Source organism: Pseudophryne corroboree, chromosome 4 (genome assembly GCF_028390025.1).
Source record: "Pseudophryne corroboree isolate aPseCor3 chromosome 4, aPseCor3.hap2, whole genome shotgun sequence".
NCBI lineage: Eukaryota > Metazoa > Chordata > Amphibia > Anura > Myobatrachidae > Pseudophryne > Pseudophryne corroboree.
This window is the reverse complement of record NC_086447.1, coordinates 770,644,651-770,658,765: the sequence shown is the minus strand read 5'-3', so window position 1 is coordinate 770,658,765 and position 14,115 is coordinate 770,644,651. Positions and strand designations below refer to the sequence as shown.

The following is a 14,115-nucleotide window of genomic DNA, read 5'->3' as shown; positions in this document are numbered from 1 at the left end:
TTTTGTGTGAAATCGCAAAAACTTCAATTAATTTCTGTAGCATGCGGGGGGCCGCCCATCACAGGGCAAGGCCGTCCCACATTCCAGGTCCCCCACCACCGCTGAAATGCAGAGATGCACTCAGATCTTAAGGGTAGCCCTCTGCCTCCGCAGCCCAGCTGCAGAGGCAGTCATCTGGCCTCCAATGTTTTGGGTCACACGCAGCCGATGCGGCACCGCCCATAAAACACAGCAAACACGCCCCATCACGTCCCCCCCGCCAGGACTTGGATTATGATCTTGTGCAATCACAATCTAAGTCCGCGCGCATGAGCAGAAGTGTGGTGATCACCAAATATCGATTTCCGCACTTCAGCGATCTATGCACCAATATGTGAACCCTTATAAAATATTTGTTTATAATATAAATTGGTTTGCAACTTCTGATAATATACATTTAATATAGATTCATATACCACTATATGTAAACAATTAAGATCCACTCATGTATTACAGCTTAATTTTCACTTTATAATTTACATATGATAAACCACCTTGAAACACTAAAATAAACCACTGAAATGCAATTTCCCAATGTCTCTATTGTCCACATAAAAATATACTCAAGTTTGATAGAGAATAAATAGTCCCAACAAATAATCTTTATTAGAAAGCGCAAATTCTGTTCAGTATCATACGGGAGTAAATACACACTGTATCTTCCATGCATCTGATGGAACGTTTATGTCATTAAAGTAGACAATCATTTATGTGGACAGTGGAGTTACGCTGAAATGGGTCATTAGAGAATGGATTATCATTTGTAGTTTATAATAGAGTAGTTGCTACAAAAATCACAGTGGAGCTAAATTAAGTTGGGGAACGGTTATTGTATTAATAAAGTTTAACCATCTAAGACCTGGGCACACACTGAAAATATTTTGATCTCGTAGATCAAAATTTTAATTTGTGTGAAGCAATTACTCCTTTTTAATTTCTGATTAAATGAAACATAATTAGATAAAAACAAATTGTATCATGTGTGCCTAAACTGTAATCTGATGTGATTGCACATCTATCCTATAATACACTTACTTATACTTACTCTACATACAGGATTTGCTAGCAGTTCCCATAGGTATTTACAACAATCCGATCACATGTTCTCTGGAGCCCACCCTATCCCATCTTTTTTACAGCATCATGTGACATTGCAGAACATTCCCTTACCCCTGATTTCCTTTCTTGTGTTCTCTGCCCACAGATGAAGAGGATTTCTCCTTTTCTGCAGAACAGTTCCTGGATGAAACAGGGCACAATCTTCCTTCAAGACAAAAACGAAAAGAAAATGATTTCCATTTTTCATTTTGTGAATGCTAATCTTAAAGCAATAAAGTATGCCATATAAAGAAAAGCAAAGGAGAGGACTTTTGGAATGGAACCCACGTTCGAGTACTTCTTATCTTTGGCAAGTAAACTAATTTTTTTTTTTCTATTTTCAGGCTTTGTAATAGTTTAGATTGGAAAGATAAATCACTAGTGTGTACACTCAAAATCTGGGTTTGCCTTTAATAACATTGTCATTTTAAAACAGAATAACAATATCCATCAAAGAGTTATGGATACAGGTAATAGCCCGAGATACAAGTAATAGCCCCTTGTAAAGGGGCTGTAACTTTCTGAATGTTTTTCAAGTACCTTTTTGAGAAATCTCTGCTAATAGTAGAATATTTAAAAATAAAATTATTCTGCATACATATTTCAGTCTATCTTTATTATTTCAAGAAGTGCCCATTTTTCCCCCTTGCATATGGACTAAGACAGGCATGTCCAAACTGCGGCCCTCCAGCTGTTGAGAAACTACACATCCCAGCATGCCCTGACACAGCTGTAGCATTCTCTGACAGCAAAACTGTCAGGGCCTGCTGGGATATGTAGTTTCATAACAGCTGGAGGGCCGCAGTTTGGACATGCCTGGACTAAGATGATAAGACTGTTTGAAGTATTACTAAGTTAGTATTTCAAAGAGTGGTGCCTGGCACAAATTGTAAGTGTTGCAGGGATATCCACATGAGGTTAATGTGGAACAGAAGACTTTTGCAGGATTAGAACAGCAGCAACAGGTCTGATGGAATCCAGTCCATGTTTTAGCTAAGATGAGGCTGGGCTAATCACTTCACCTTGTTTGCTGTCTTTAAAAATGTGTTTTGTTCAGTAGGTCATCGCTCCTGATGCTAGCAAGTGGCCAGGCAATAGATGGGAATCTGGGGTTACATTCGGAGCCATTTGGAAAATGTACTGCTTGTAATTACCAGAACTTGGAATGTTACAGTAGGGTTCGAAAGTTTGAGCACCCCAGACAAAAATTCATTTTAATGTGCAAAAAGAAGCCAAGGAAAGATGGGAGAATCTCCAAAAGGCATCAAATTACAGATTAGACATTCTTATAACATGTCAAAAAAAGTTTGATTTTATTTCCATCATTTACACTTTCAAAAGAACAGAAAACAAAAAATAGCGTCTGCAAAAGTTTGGCCACCCTGCAGAGTTAATACCTTGTACTGCCCCCTTTGGCAAGTATCACAGCTTGTAAACGCTTTTTGTAGCCAGCCAAGAGTCTTTCAATTCTTCTTTGAGGTATCTTTGCCCATTCTTCCTTACAAAAGTCTTCCAGTTCTTTGAGATTCCTAGCTCTCTGTGACGCACTGCCCTATTAAGGTTTATCCATAGATTTTCAATAATGTTGAGGTCAGGAGATTGTGAAGGCCATGGCAAAACCTTCAGTTTACGCCTCTTGATGTAATCCACCGTGGATTTTGAGGTGTGTTTAGGATCATTATCCATTTGTAGAAGCCAGCCTCTCTTTAACTTCAGCTTTTTCACAGATGGCATCAAGTTAGCGTCCAAAATTTGCTGGAATCTTATTGAATCCATTTTTCCTTCTACTCATGAAATGTTCCCTGTGCCACTGGCTGCAATACAACCCCAAAGCATGATTGATCCACCCCCATGCTTAATAGTTGGACAGAGGTTCTTTTCATTAAATTCTGTGCCCTTCCTTCTCCAAACGTACCTTTGCTCATTCCGGCCAAAAAATTATATTTTAACCTCATCGGTCCACAGAACTTTATTCCAAAATGCATCAGGCTTGTCTATATGTTCATTTGCAAACTTCAAACGCTGATTTTTGTGGTGAGGACGTAGACGAGGTTTTCTTCTGATGACTCTTCCATGAAGACCATATTTGTACAAGTATCTCTTTATAGTGTACCACAACTCCAGTGTCTGCCAGATCTTCCTGGAGGGATCGTGCAGTCAAACGTGGATTTTGACTTGCTTTTCTCACAATCCTGCGAGCTGTTCTGTCTGATATTTTTCTTGGTCTTCCAGATCTTGCTTTAACTTCCACTGTTCCTGATGACTGCCATTTCTTAATTACATTCCGAACAGAGGATATGCGCATCTGATAACGCTTTGCAATCTTCTTATAGCCTTCTCCTGCTTTGTGAGCGTCAACTATTCTCAGTTTCAGTGTTCTACACAACTGCTTAGAGGAACCCATGGTGCTGATTGTTGGAGCAAGGTCAGATGAGTCTGGGCTTTTAAAACCTTTGAGATTGACATCACCTGGTCTTTCCAGACGATGTTTGAGAACAATCCATAACACTGCCAGGTCTCAGCTGTCCAAAGGGGGCAGTACAAGGTATTAACTCTGCAGGGTGGCCAAACTTTTGCAGACACCATTTTTTGTTTTCTGTTCTTTTGAAAGTGTAAATGATGGAAATATAATCAAACTTTTTTGACATGTTATAAGAATGTCTAATCTGTAATTTGATGCCTTTTGGAGATTTTTCCATCTTTCCTTGGCTTCTTTTTGCACATTAAAATTAATTTTTGCCTGGGGTGCCCAAACTTTCGAACCCCACTGTATACTGCTGTTGTAAGAACTACCTGTAAAACCTGACCTGCAAAACCTGCATATAAAGCTGTATCCTGCCTGAGGTGGAAATAAAGTGTGTTAGATTATACTCCGTCTATGTGATTCTTGTCACATAAGGCACCAGTTTTGGACTACTTGATGATATGACGAACAACCACATTTACAGACACCGAGATGTACATCACATGAACACATTTGCCCAATGGTGTATACCTGTGGTAGAGGTGGTGCATTCTCCTTCTGCCACCTCCTCTGGGTCCTCCGCTGGATCCAGCAGGGAAGATTTGATGTACATAGCCAGGCTATCCAGAGGAATTCCTCCTGCTGCAAGCAATGGGTTATACTGGTTGTCAACAGGCGATGCCCCACTGCTTTTCAGTTCTTCAAATCTCTTGGCACACTGTACATTCAGAAACAATCACAGGTTATAAATATACACAATATTTTTTATTCCTGTTCAGATTTCACTTTCTATAAGGGACAGAGATGTGGCTGGATTAGTAATTAGGCAGATAAATTCTAAGCACCTCAAAGGCAGTCCACTGACATGTTACCTCTGCTCACTGTGGTGCCATTACAAAGTTGGCTGTAAATGCTCCGTGTTCACTGAGTTGAGTGATTTTTTTTACTACTGTGTGAAAATCCCTGGAAACTCATACAGGGCATCAGTCCCACAGTGTGTAGGCTCAGAGGCACATGGTCTCAGGAATAGATTGGAAATGCATTGAGCATTCCTGGGCAGTGACTGGGAGAGGACTATTCGGACACATGAAGATGGTCTGTCTTATGGGGGTGTCGCTGAACTGGTTGCAAACTCAGACACGTAATCGCTCACATTGACAGACAATCTGCACTTAGCAAGGGGTTGCTGCAATTTCAGACAGTGCAACCGATGGTTGCGCCTAAAGACGCCCAATGTGGGCGTCAGTCCTTGCACATCCAGACTCACGCTTGTACACCAGAGAAAGGCTGATACTAGCATAAAGTCGCAGACGCGATTACGGCAAATTACTCTAAAGCTATGGCAGGAGCGCATGCCTCAGAACCAGCCCCACTGAGTGGTATGCATCTCTACAGTTATCCATACACTGACATCATTACAATGTGCACTTGCACCAGCCCTAACTTTGGAACAGGATCCATCTGAAAACAAGTGTTATGACGCGTATGCACAGCCCGCAATTCCATTGACACAACCTTGCTGACATGCACGAAAACACATGAGATCTACCTCCAAAACTTGCTTTTAATGATGCATTAGCCCTAAGTCAGTGGTATAGACCATTCATATATAGTTTTCCCACAAAGACACACATCCTGCCTATAACTCTCCACCTAAGCGGCTCATTATTCCCTGCTACTGTCTTACTGAGCAGGTGCCGGATATCATTAGTGTGAAGCCTGAGTGAAGGGCTGGCAGAAATAACTGGAGTGTCACGTTAGTTAGCCTTTCCCACTTCTCACTATGTGGGGATGGGAGATATATATGTCATTATTTTTTTCTTAGGAGATTTTAAAAGGGTTCAGATTTTACAATTTGTTTTTGGTTTTGAGAAAGTATCTAGCGACCAATAGTTTCTACTTACGGTATCATTTTATAGAATGTACTTGATAAAAGCTACCTCAAAGCTGACAGGTTGCTATAGGCTACTACTCCGCTTGCTATGTTTTCACTCTCTACAGGGAGATACATCTTTAATCTGGGGATAAACATCTTCTAAATACCACAAGCAAGCTTCTTTTGGACTGCTGGAGAAAACCAGGGCACCCAGAGGAAATCCATGCAGGGAACAGGGAAATTACATAAACTTCATACACATTCCTGGTTGGATCCAAACCTATGTGAGCGATGTGAGGCAGCAATGTTATCCACTGTGCCACCATGCTATCAAGTGGAGAATTAGAACTAGCCTACTTATACTTTATTAGAATTGGGTCTGGTTAACCGGCAGTGGGGATCCCGGCGGTCAGCATACCAACCCCAGGATCCCGGCCATAGAATAACGGCGAGGGGGGTTAAGTGCAACAACGGCCCTTTCGGGCTCAGTGGCTCGCTGTGCTCCCCACAGGTTCTGTTCCCACTATATATGTGTCGTGGACACCCACGAGTGGGAATAGTCCTTGTTAGTCGGCAATGCCGACTGTAGGGTTTTGATCGATCGGGATCCCGGCGTTGGCATGGTGACTACTGGGATCCTGTGCGTCGGTCACATGACCGGATCCCCTTGATTAAATAGGTTTATTAAAAAAATCCTTCTTGAATAGCCATTTGCCACAGTAGATGTAAGCAGAGCATGCATGACTGCTACGTAGTAATGCACTGTGGTGATAGGATGATTCGTGAGGCGGGACCAGTGATGTCACTGTAATGCAAATAACTGAAGTTTAAGATTTCCATATTACATCTCATCAGGACAAATCCTGAGGATGTGAAAGAAACTTCATCTGTCTATAATGGAGTGTACGTAAATACTATTAACCCTGAACAATGTAATTTACCTCCATGGCTGTATCTGTATATGTTATTTTTGCAGTTTAGTGGTCATGTAAATAGTTTACATTGTGTTACAGAGTCTGCTGGCGCTGCACAGATGTGCTATTGTGACACTGCCTCTTCGGCTCTGCTGACTCACATGCTAAGCACTGAGGGAAGCGGCCACCTGCAAGGCAGAAGACGTCAAACTCCAATGACTCATTAGCAGAATCCTCTTTCAAACACAGCCCATGACATGGCAATTAGCTGATTGGCTGGTACTTTATCTTGTTCGCATTATTTCTCTACAAGGTAAAGCACACAGACCCCCTAGTTTGTAAAATTGTAATCTGCATTGCTAAAAAATGACTTCAGTTTTGTAATAGATGGCCCAATGGCCTCAATGACTTGGAGAAGCACCAAAACAGTGCTCTTTGTAGAGAACTTTATCACCTCTCACCACAGATGCTATATGCCAATGCCTAGAGCCAGGCGGTCCATAAGCCCCAGGAACGGTCATTGTGGTTCTCTCGGAGTATCACAATAAGTACAGTATATCTCTGGCAAACAGGATACTAGCTCACACTGCCCACTGTCAGTCTGCCTAAGTTACCCTCTCCTATAGTGACAATTAGATAGGGAAGTCTCAGTGCCAGAGTGTACAGGATGCCATGGCAGAGATAGGGTTGGCAAAGATGCCCACCAATCTAACTGTAATGCTCCCCATTGTGTCCAACAGCATTACAAATGGCTGCCCGCTGCAATCTTGTAAAAATATTGAAAATTGAATTAGTCTTTCCATACAGTCTTATAGTGTGTTTACCAATGGAAAGCAGCAAATGAGGACTTTTAACCCCTTAGCTGTCGTGGACAAGTAGAACCCAGGAGGGGCAGGGACTGATGATGTTATTCATTACTGCCACTTATTGGAAAAACATTGCAAAACATTTTAAAAGACAGGAAACAGGGAAGAGAGCATTAAAAGTGCCCTATCTCCCCCATCCTGGCACCCACAGACTCAGTGGTAGCCTCTTTTGTCCCCGCGAGAAGTGGTCAGAGAACAACCCTGCACTGTATAAGTGATGAAGCCGAGTAATGCAGGAATAGGTCTTCCATTCTGGCTTTAATAAACTTGCCACCTACACGGCATCCTCATTTGAAAGAGAGTAGTCCCCACTTCAGACAATGGGGTATATTTACTAAGCTCCCGATTTTGACCGAGATGGTGTTTTTTCTTCAAAGTGTCATCTCGGGAATTTACTAAACTCAAATCACGGCAGTGATGAGGGCATTCGTATTTTTGTTGAAGTCAAAGAAAAAAATTACGAATGAATACACCATCGGTCAAATACGCCTGTTATTTGCTAGAACTCGGTAATTTACTAAAATTTGTATTTCACAAACACTGCCGGCAATAGCCAAACACTGCCGTGAATAAATACAAATCGTAAAAAAAAAGCAGTTTTCAAATAGACCTGCTTTTTTTTACCGTGTTCTGATAGGCATGCACGGATCCGTGAGATCCGTGCATGTTTATCAGTGGTAAGGGGTGGGAAAGTGTTAAATGTAAGAAAAAAAAATGCGTGGGGTCCCCCCTCCTAAGCAAAACCAGCCTCGGGCTCTTTGAGCCGGTCCTGGTTGTCAAAATATGGGGGGGAAATGACAGGGGTTCCCCCATATTTCATCAACCAGCACCGGGCTCTGTGCCTGGTCCTGGTGCAAAAAATACGGGGGACAAAAAGCGTAGAGGTCCCCCGTATTTTTTGAACCGGCACCGGGCTCCACTAGCCAGGTACATAATGCCACAGCCGGGGGACAATTTTATTGTGGTCCTGGCGGCCCTGGCATTACATCCCCAACTAGTCACCCCTGGCCGGGGTACCCTGGAGGAGTGGGAACCCCTTAAATCAAGGGGTCCCCCCCCTCCAGCCACCCAAGGGCCAGGGGTGAAGCCCGAGACTGTCCCCCCCATCCAAGGGCGGCGGATGGGGGGCTGATAGCAAAGTGTAAAAAAATCAGAATATTGTTTTTAGTAGCAGTACTACAAGTCCCAGCAAGCCTCCCCCGCAAGCTGGTACTTGGAGAACCACAAGTACCAGCATGCGGTGGAAAACCGGGCCCGCTGGTACCTGTAGTACTACTACTAAAAAAATACCCAACAAAAAACAGGACACACACACCGTGACAGTAAAAGTTTATTACATACATGCACACCTCCATACATACATACTTACCTATGTTCACACGAGGCTCGGTCCTCTTCTCCATGTAGAATCCTCGGAGTACCTGTGAAAAAAATTATACTCACATAATCCAGTGTATCTTCTGTTCTTTGTATAATCCACGTACTTGGCAAAAAAACAAACCGGAAACCCGACCACGCACTGAAAGGGGTCCCATTTACACATGGGACCCCTTTCCCCCGACTGCCAGGACCCCCCTGACTCCTGTCAAAGAGGGTCCCTTCAGCCAATCAGGGAGCGCCACGTCGTGGCACTCTCCTGATTGGCTGTGCGCTCCTGTAGTGTCAGTGAGGCTGCACACGGCAGAGATACATGGTTTCACCTATGCGCTCCATTGTATCCAATGGTGGGAACTTTGCAGTCAGCGGTGAGATTACTTTCGGTCAACCGCTGACCGCAAAGTTCCCACCATTGGATACAATGGAGCGCATAGGCGCTACATTGTATCTCTGCCGTGTGCAGCCTTACTGACACTACAGGAGCGCACAGCCAATCAGGAGAGTGCCACGACGTGGCGCTCCCTGATTGGCTGAAGGGACCCTCTTTGACAGGAGTCAGGGGGGGTCCTGGCAGTCGGGGAACAGTGCGTGGTCGGGTTTCCGGTTTGTTTTTTTGCCAAATACGTGGATTATACAAAGAACAGAAGATACACTGGATTATGTGAGTATAATTTTTTTCACAGGTACCCCGAGGATTCTACATGGAGAAGAGGACCGAGCCTCGTGTGAACATAGGTAAGTATGTATGTATGGAGGTGTGCATGTATGTAATAAACTTTTACTGTCACGGTGTGTGTGTCCTGTTTTTTGTTGGGTATTTTTTTAGTAGTAGTACTACAGGTACCAGCGGGCCCGGTTTTCCACCGCATGCTGGTACTTGTGGTTCTCCAAGTACCAGCTTGCGGGGGAGGCTTGCTGGGACTTGTAGTACTGCTACTAAAAACAATGGGGGTAATTCCAAGTTGATCGCAGCAGGAGATTTTTTACCAGTTGGGCAAAACCATGTGCACTGCAGGTGTGGCAGATATAACATTTGCAGAGAGAGTTAGATTTGGGTGGGTTATTTTATTTCTGTGCAGGGTAAATTCTGGCTGCTTTATTTTTACACTGGAAATTAGACTGCAGATTGAACACACCACACCCAAATCTAACTCTCTCTGCACATGTTATATCTGCCTCCCCTGCAGTGCACATGGTTTTGCCCAATTGCTAACAGAATTCATGCTGCGATCAACTTGAAATTACCCCCAATATTCAGATTTTTTACACTTGGCTATCAGGCCCCCATCCGCCGCCCTTGGATGGGGGGGACAGCCTCGGGCTTCACCCCTGGCCCTTGGGTGGCTGGAGGGGGGGACCCCTTGATTTAAGGGGTTCCCACTCCTCCAGGGTACCCCTGCCAGAGGTGACTAGTTGGGGATGTAATGCCAGGACCACAATAAAAGTGTTCCCCGGCTGTGGCATTATGTACCTGGCTAGTGGAGCCCGGTGCTGGTTCAAAAAATACGGGGGACCCCTACGCTTTTTGTCCCCCGTATTTTTTGCACCAGGACCAGGCGCAGAGCCCGGTGCTGGTTGATGAAATATGGGGGAACCCCTGTCATTTTTTTTCCCCCCATATTTTGACAACCAGGACCGGATCAAAGAGCCCGAGGCTGGTTTTGCTTAGGAGGGGGGACCCCACGCATTTTTTTTTAAAATTTTTTAACACTTTATTTTTTTTACGAAAGGTGCACAATGAAAACACTGCCAAAAAATACGAATGACATCGACATCGGTATACACGAAAATGCAGAATACGACAGCATAGTAAATTAGTCGTAATAAATTCAAAAAGTTGCAATTTCACACATTCGATGTCATTCGTGTTTGAACTTTAACCTCATTCTGAAAAATACGAATTTTAGTAAATATACCCCAATGGGGGTAATTCAGATCTGATCGCAGCAGCAAATTTGTTAGCAGTTGGGCAAAACCATGTGCACTGCGGGGAATGGGGGGAAGTGCGGCAGATATAACATGTGCAGGGAGAGTTAGATTTGGGTGGGTTCTTTGTTTTCTGTGCAGGGTAAATACTGGCTGCTTTATTTTCACACTGCAATTCAGATTTCAGTTTGAACCCCATCCAAATCTAACTCTCTCTGCACGTGTTACATCTGTCACCCCTTGCAGTGCACTTTGGGGGTCATTCTGACCCAATTGCACGCTGCAGTTTATCACAGTGGTGCGATCGGGTCAGAACTGCGCTACGATCGCCCCTGCCTGATTGACAGGCAGAGGCGGTCGCTGGGCGGGGCGTAACGGCTGCGTTTGGCCGCCGTTTTGTGGGCGCGGTCCGGCCAATGCAGGCGTGGCCGGACCGTGCGGGGGGCGGGGGGCGGGCTGCAGTGGCTGCGTGACGTCACACGCAGCCGCTGTGGGCCGGGGAGCGACGAGCTACTCCTAAAGTGCAAAAGCATCGCCGCTGTGCTATGCTTTTGCACTTCTGCGGGGAAGGGGGCCGGCACTGACATGCGGGGCGGGATAGCCCTGTGCTGGGCGTCCCCCTGCATGTCTATGGTCGTAGCCCTGCAAAATTTTGCAGGGCTGTGATAAACTCGGAATCACCCCCATGGTTTTGCCCATCTGCTAACAAATTTGCTGCTATGATCAACTCTGAGTCCTAATGTGACCTCTTTTATCAGATGATCACCAGACAAAAACACCCTCTGTTATAGAAAGTGTTAACAGGTTCCACTGAGTCTCCTTGGCCATGTACAAGTAAATGTAAATATATACAATATTATAAAAGAACTGTATTGTAAAACAGAATTCAGTTGCAGTTTCCCTCAGTACAAAGCCCAAAAATATATTAGGGATCAGTATGATATACCGACAGTCAGGATACCGGCCGTCAGTATACGGACAACTGCATCCCGGCTGTCAGTATGTCGGCAGCTTCTATTCCCACTCTATGGGTGTCGTGGAGGGAATAACCCCTATTAGCCGAGATTCCGGCTGTCGGCATTGTCAACGTTCAGGATTCCAGTGTCGGTATCTTGACTGCCGGAATACCAACTGCCGGCAAATTAACTGCATCCCTAATTTCATTATAAATAACGAATGACTGCAAAATTGCTCCCATGGAACGTTAATGTGACCGAAACAATGTGTTCTATAATCCGAAATGGCCGTATGCTATAATCCTAGATGCGTAGAACTCTGCTTGAACCATACTAAATTATATTTAAAGTTTACTCATGTGTTTTCCCACACTGCCCGGCTCTCTCATTAAACTGATTAGCAGTGCTCCTCACAGTGCAAAGATGATGATGTATCTCATGGCCGAAACTAGGGGGGGTTAGGGAGGCATGTGACCCAGGCACAGGATTTAGAGAGGCGCTGAGAGACCAGGGGGCAGTCCAAGGCAGCAGCTGCGATACAAGTGCAGCCCCGCTTGGTGCCTGTCAGTGAAGAAGAACACAGAGCTGTGCAGCTGTGAGTGGCAGACCCGGGGGGAAGCTGTAACGCAGAGGCCGGCTCTCCTTGGAGCACTGGTTGAAGTCGCACCTCCCGAGTCCGCCTCTCACAGCCGCCACTCACCCTTGATGCTCCGCCTGCCAAAGCCGCTCAGAGACACACTGCTCTCTCCCTGCACACTGTCCCAGCTCTAGGGAAGCGAGCCTCCGCCCTCCAGTCACTAGCAGGCAGTCCAGCTGGAGGAGAAGAGGCAGGCCAGCAGAGTGTCAGTGAGTGTATCCAATCTCTGCTGCGCCCACCTCCTCTACAAGTGATATGCTGTATGTGGTGGCTGGTCCCTGCTCCAGGACCAGCCACCCATGTGCTGCTGCTGCGGACTGGGCCCGTCCCCCTCCCTCCACTGAGTCTATCATTCAAATGTGTCCGGAGCTTCACAGGACAGAGGAGCTGAGATCTTACTCATGGTAGGCACTGAGATGTTTGAAACAATGTTGTATTGTTATTGTTGGTAATGCGGATTTAGTGTAGTGTAGTGAAGTGATATAGTGCAGCATATAGGGTATGTAGTGCAGTGTATAGGAGCATGTAATGCAGTGCAGTGTATAGGGGACAGTGTAGTAATGTAGTACAGCATATAGGGGCATGTACGCAGTGTAGTGATGTAGTGAAGTGTATAGGGGACAGTGTAGTAATGTAGTGCAGCATATAGGGGCATGTACGTAGTGTAGTGATGTAGTGCAGTATATAGGGGACAGTGTAGTAATGTAGTGCAGCATATAGGGGCATGTATGTAGTGTAGTGATGTAGTGCAGTGTATAGGGGACAGTGTAGTAATGTAGTGCAGCATATAGGGGCATGTACGTAGTGTAGTGATGTAGTGCAGTGTATAGGGGACAGTGTAGTAATGTAGTACAGCATATTGGGGCATGTACGTAGTGTAGTGATGTAGTGCAGTATATAGGGGACAGTGTAGTAATGCAGTGCAGCATATAGGGGCATGTATGTAGTGTAGTGATGTAGTGCAGTGTATAGGGGACAGTGTAGTAATGTAGTGCAGCATATAGGGGCATGTACGTAGTGTAGTGATGTAGTGCAGTGTATAGGGGACAGTGTAGTAATGTAGTGCAGCATATAGGGGCATGTACGTAGTGTAGTGATGTAGTGCATTGTATAGGGGACAGTGTAGTAATGTAGTGCAGGATATAGGGGCATGTACGTAGTGTAGTGATGTAGTGCAGTGTATAGGGGACAGTGTAGTAATGTAGTGCAGCATATAGGGGCATTTACGCAGTGTAGTGATGTAGTGCAGCATAAAGGGCACTTAGTGTAATCATGTAATGCAGTGATGTGGTGCAATGTGTGGGGACACACAGGGACCATGTAACAGATGCTTAGGGCATTTGGAGCACGCCGGGTGCAATATTATCCAATGGTATCCCCTTTTTTCTAAATATTTGCTAATACGATCATTTTTTGTGTAATGAGGGGGAGTTTCACCAAATTGCTTTCTTGCCCCCGGGTGATGAAAATTCTAAGTTTCGGCCCTGTGTCTCTGATAATGAAATTATTGCCAATCAGCTGCAATTACCCGCTTTTCTTTTCCTTGTAGTGTCAGGAATTTTCTGAATAAGTCATTTATGGATTAACGATTCCACACCTGTATAAACATTACCTCTTTGGATGTATATCCTGGAACCAGCCTTGCAACACTGTCCCAATTAATGGGCTGAGGGACACCCACCAGCGAATACAGAATCATATCCAAAACCATCTGGTTATTATCATAAAGAAAATTATTGTTTTCTGAATATCCCCGGCTCATCTTGTCAGATGGTAGCTAAAAAATGTAAGAACAATAAAAGGTTAAACTATTAGTATTATCTTATGTTTTCATGAAAATAGCTCTGGATTCTAAAGAATATTACTGAAACTAAATACAGGATCTTTATGTTGTTCTGCTATTCCTTGACTGCACCTGAAAATATTGGTCCTTGATAGGAAAAGCCTGGAAAATGTAAGTAC

The 14,115-nt window shown here is 44.6% G+C and overlaps 1 protein-coding gene and 1 long non-coding RNA gene across 4 annotated transcripts in view; one reads left to right on the top strand and one right to left on the bottom strand.

Annotated features, from left to right (window-relative positions):
• The window catches only part of SANBR (SANT and BTB domain regulator of CSR), a 202,157-nt gene that overhangs the window by 143,720 nt on the left and 44,322 nt on the right, over nt 1–14,115 (bottom strand). For all 3 annotated transcript variants that reach the window (XM_063918229.1, XM_063918227.1, XM_063918228.1), the window contains exons 3-5: nt 13,766–13,930; nt 4,133–4,319; nt 1,210–1,303 (exon numbers count right to left, since the gene is read on the bottom strand). In XM_063918229.1, the coding sequence (XP_063774299.1) occupies nt 1,210–1,303; nt 4,133–4,319; nt 13,766–13,930 (446 nt within the window). The remainder of the gene's footprint in view (nt 1–1,209; nt 1,304–4,132; nt 4,320–13,765; nt 13,931–14,115) is intronic.
• On the top strand, nt 1,229–13,790 carry LOC134910338 (uncharacterized). The gene is made up of 3 exons (XR_010176170.1): nt 1,229–1,447; nt 6,491–6,704; nt 13,703–13,790. It is a non-coding gene; the product is annotated as an uncharacterized LOC134910338 (long non-coding RNA).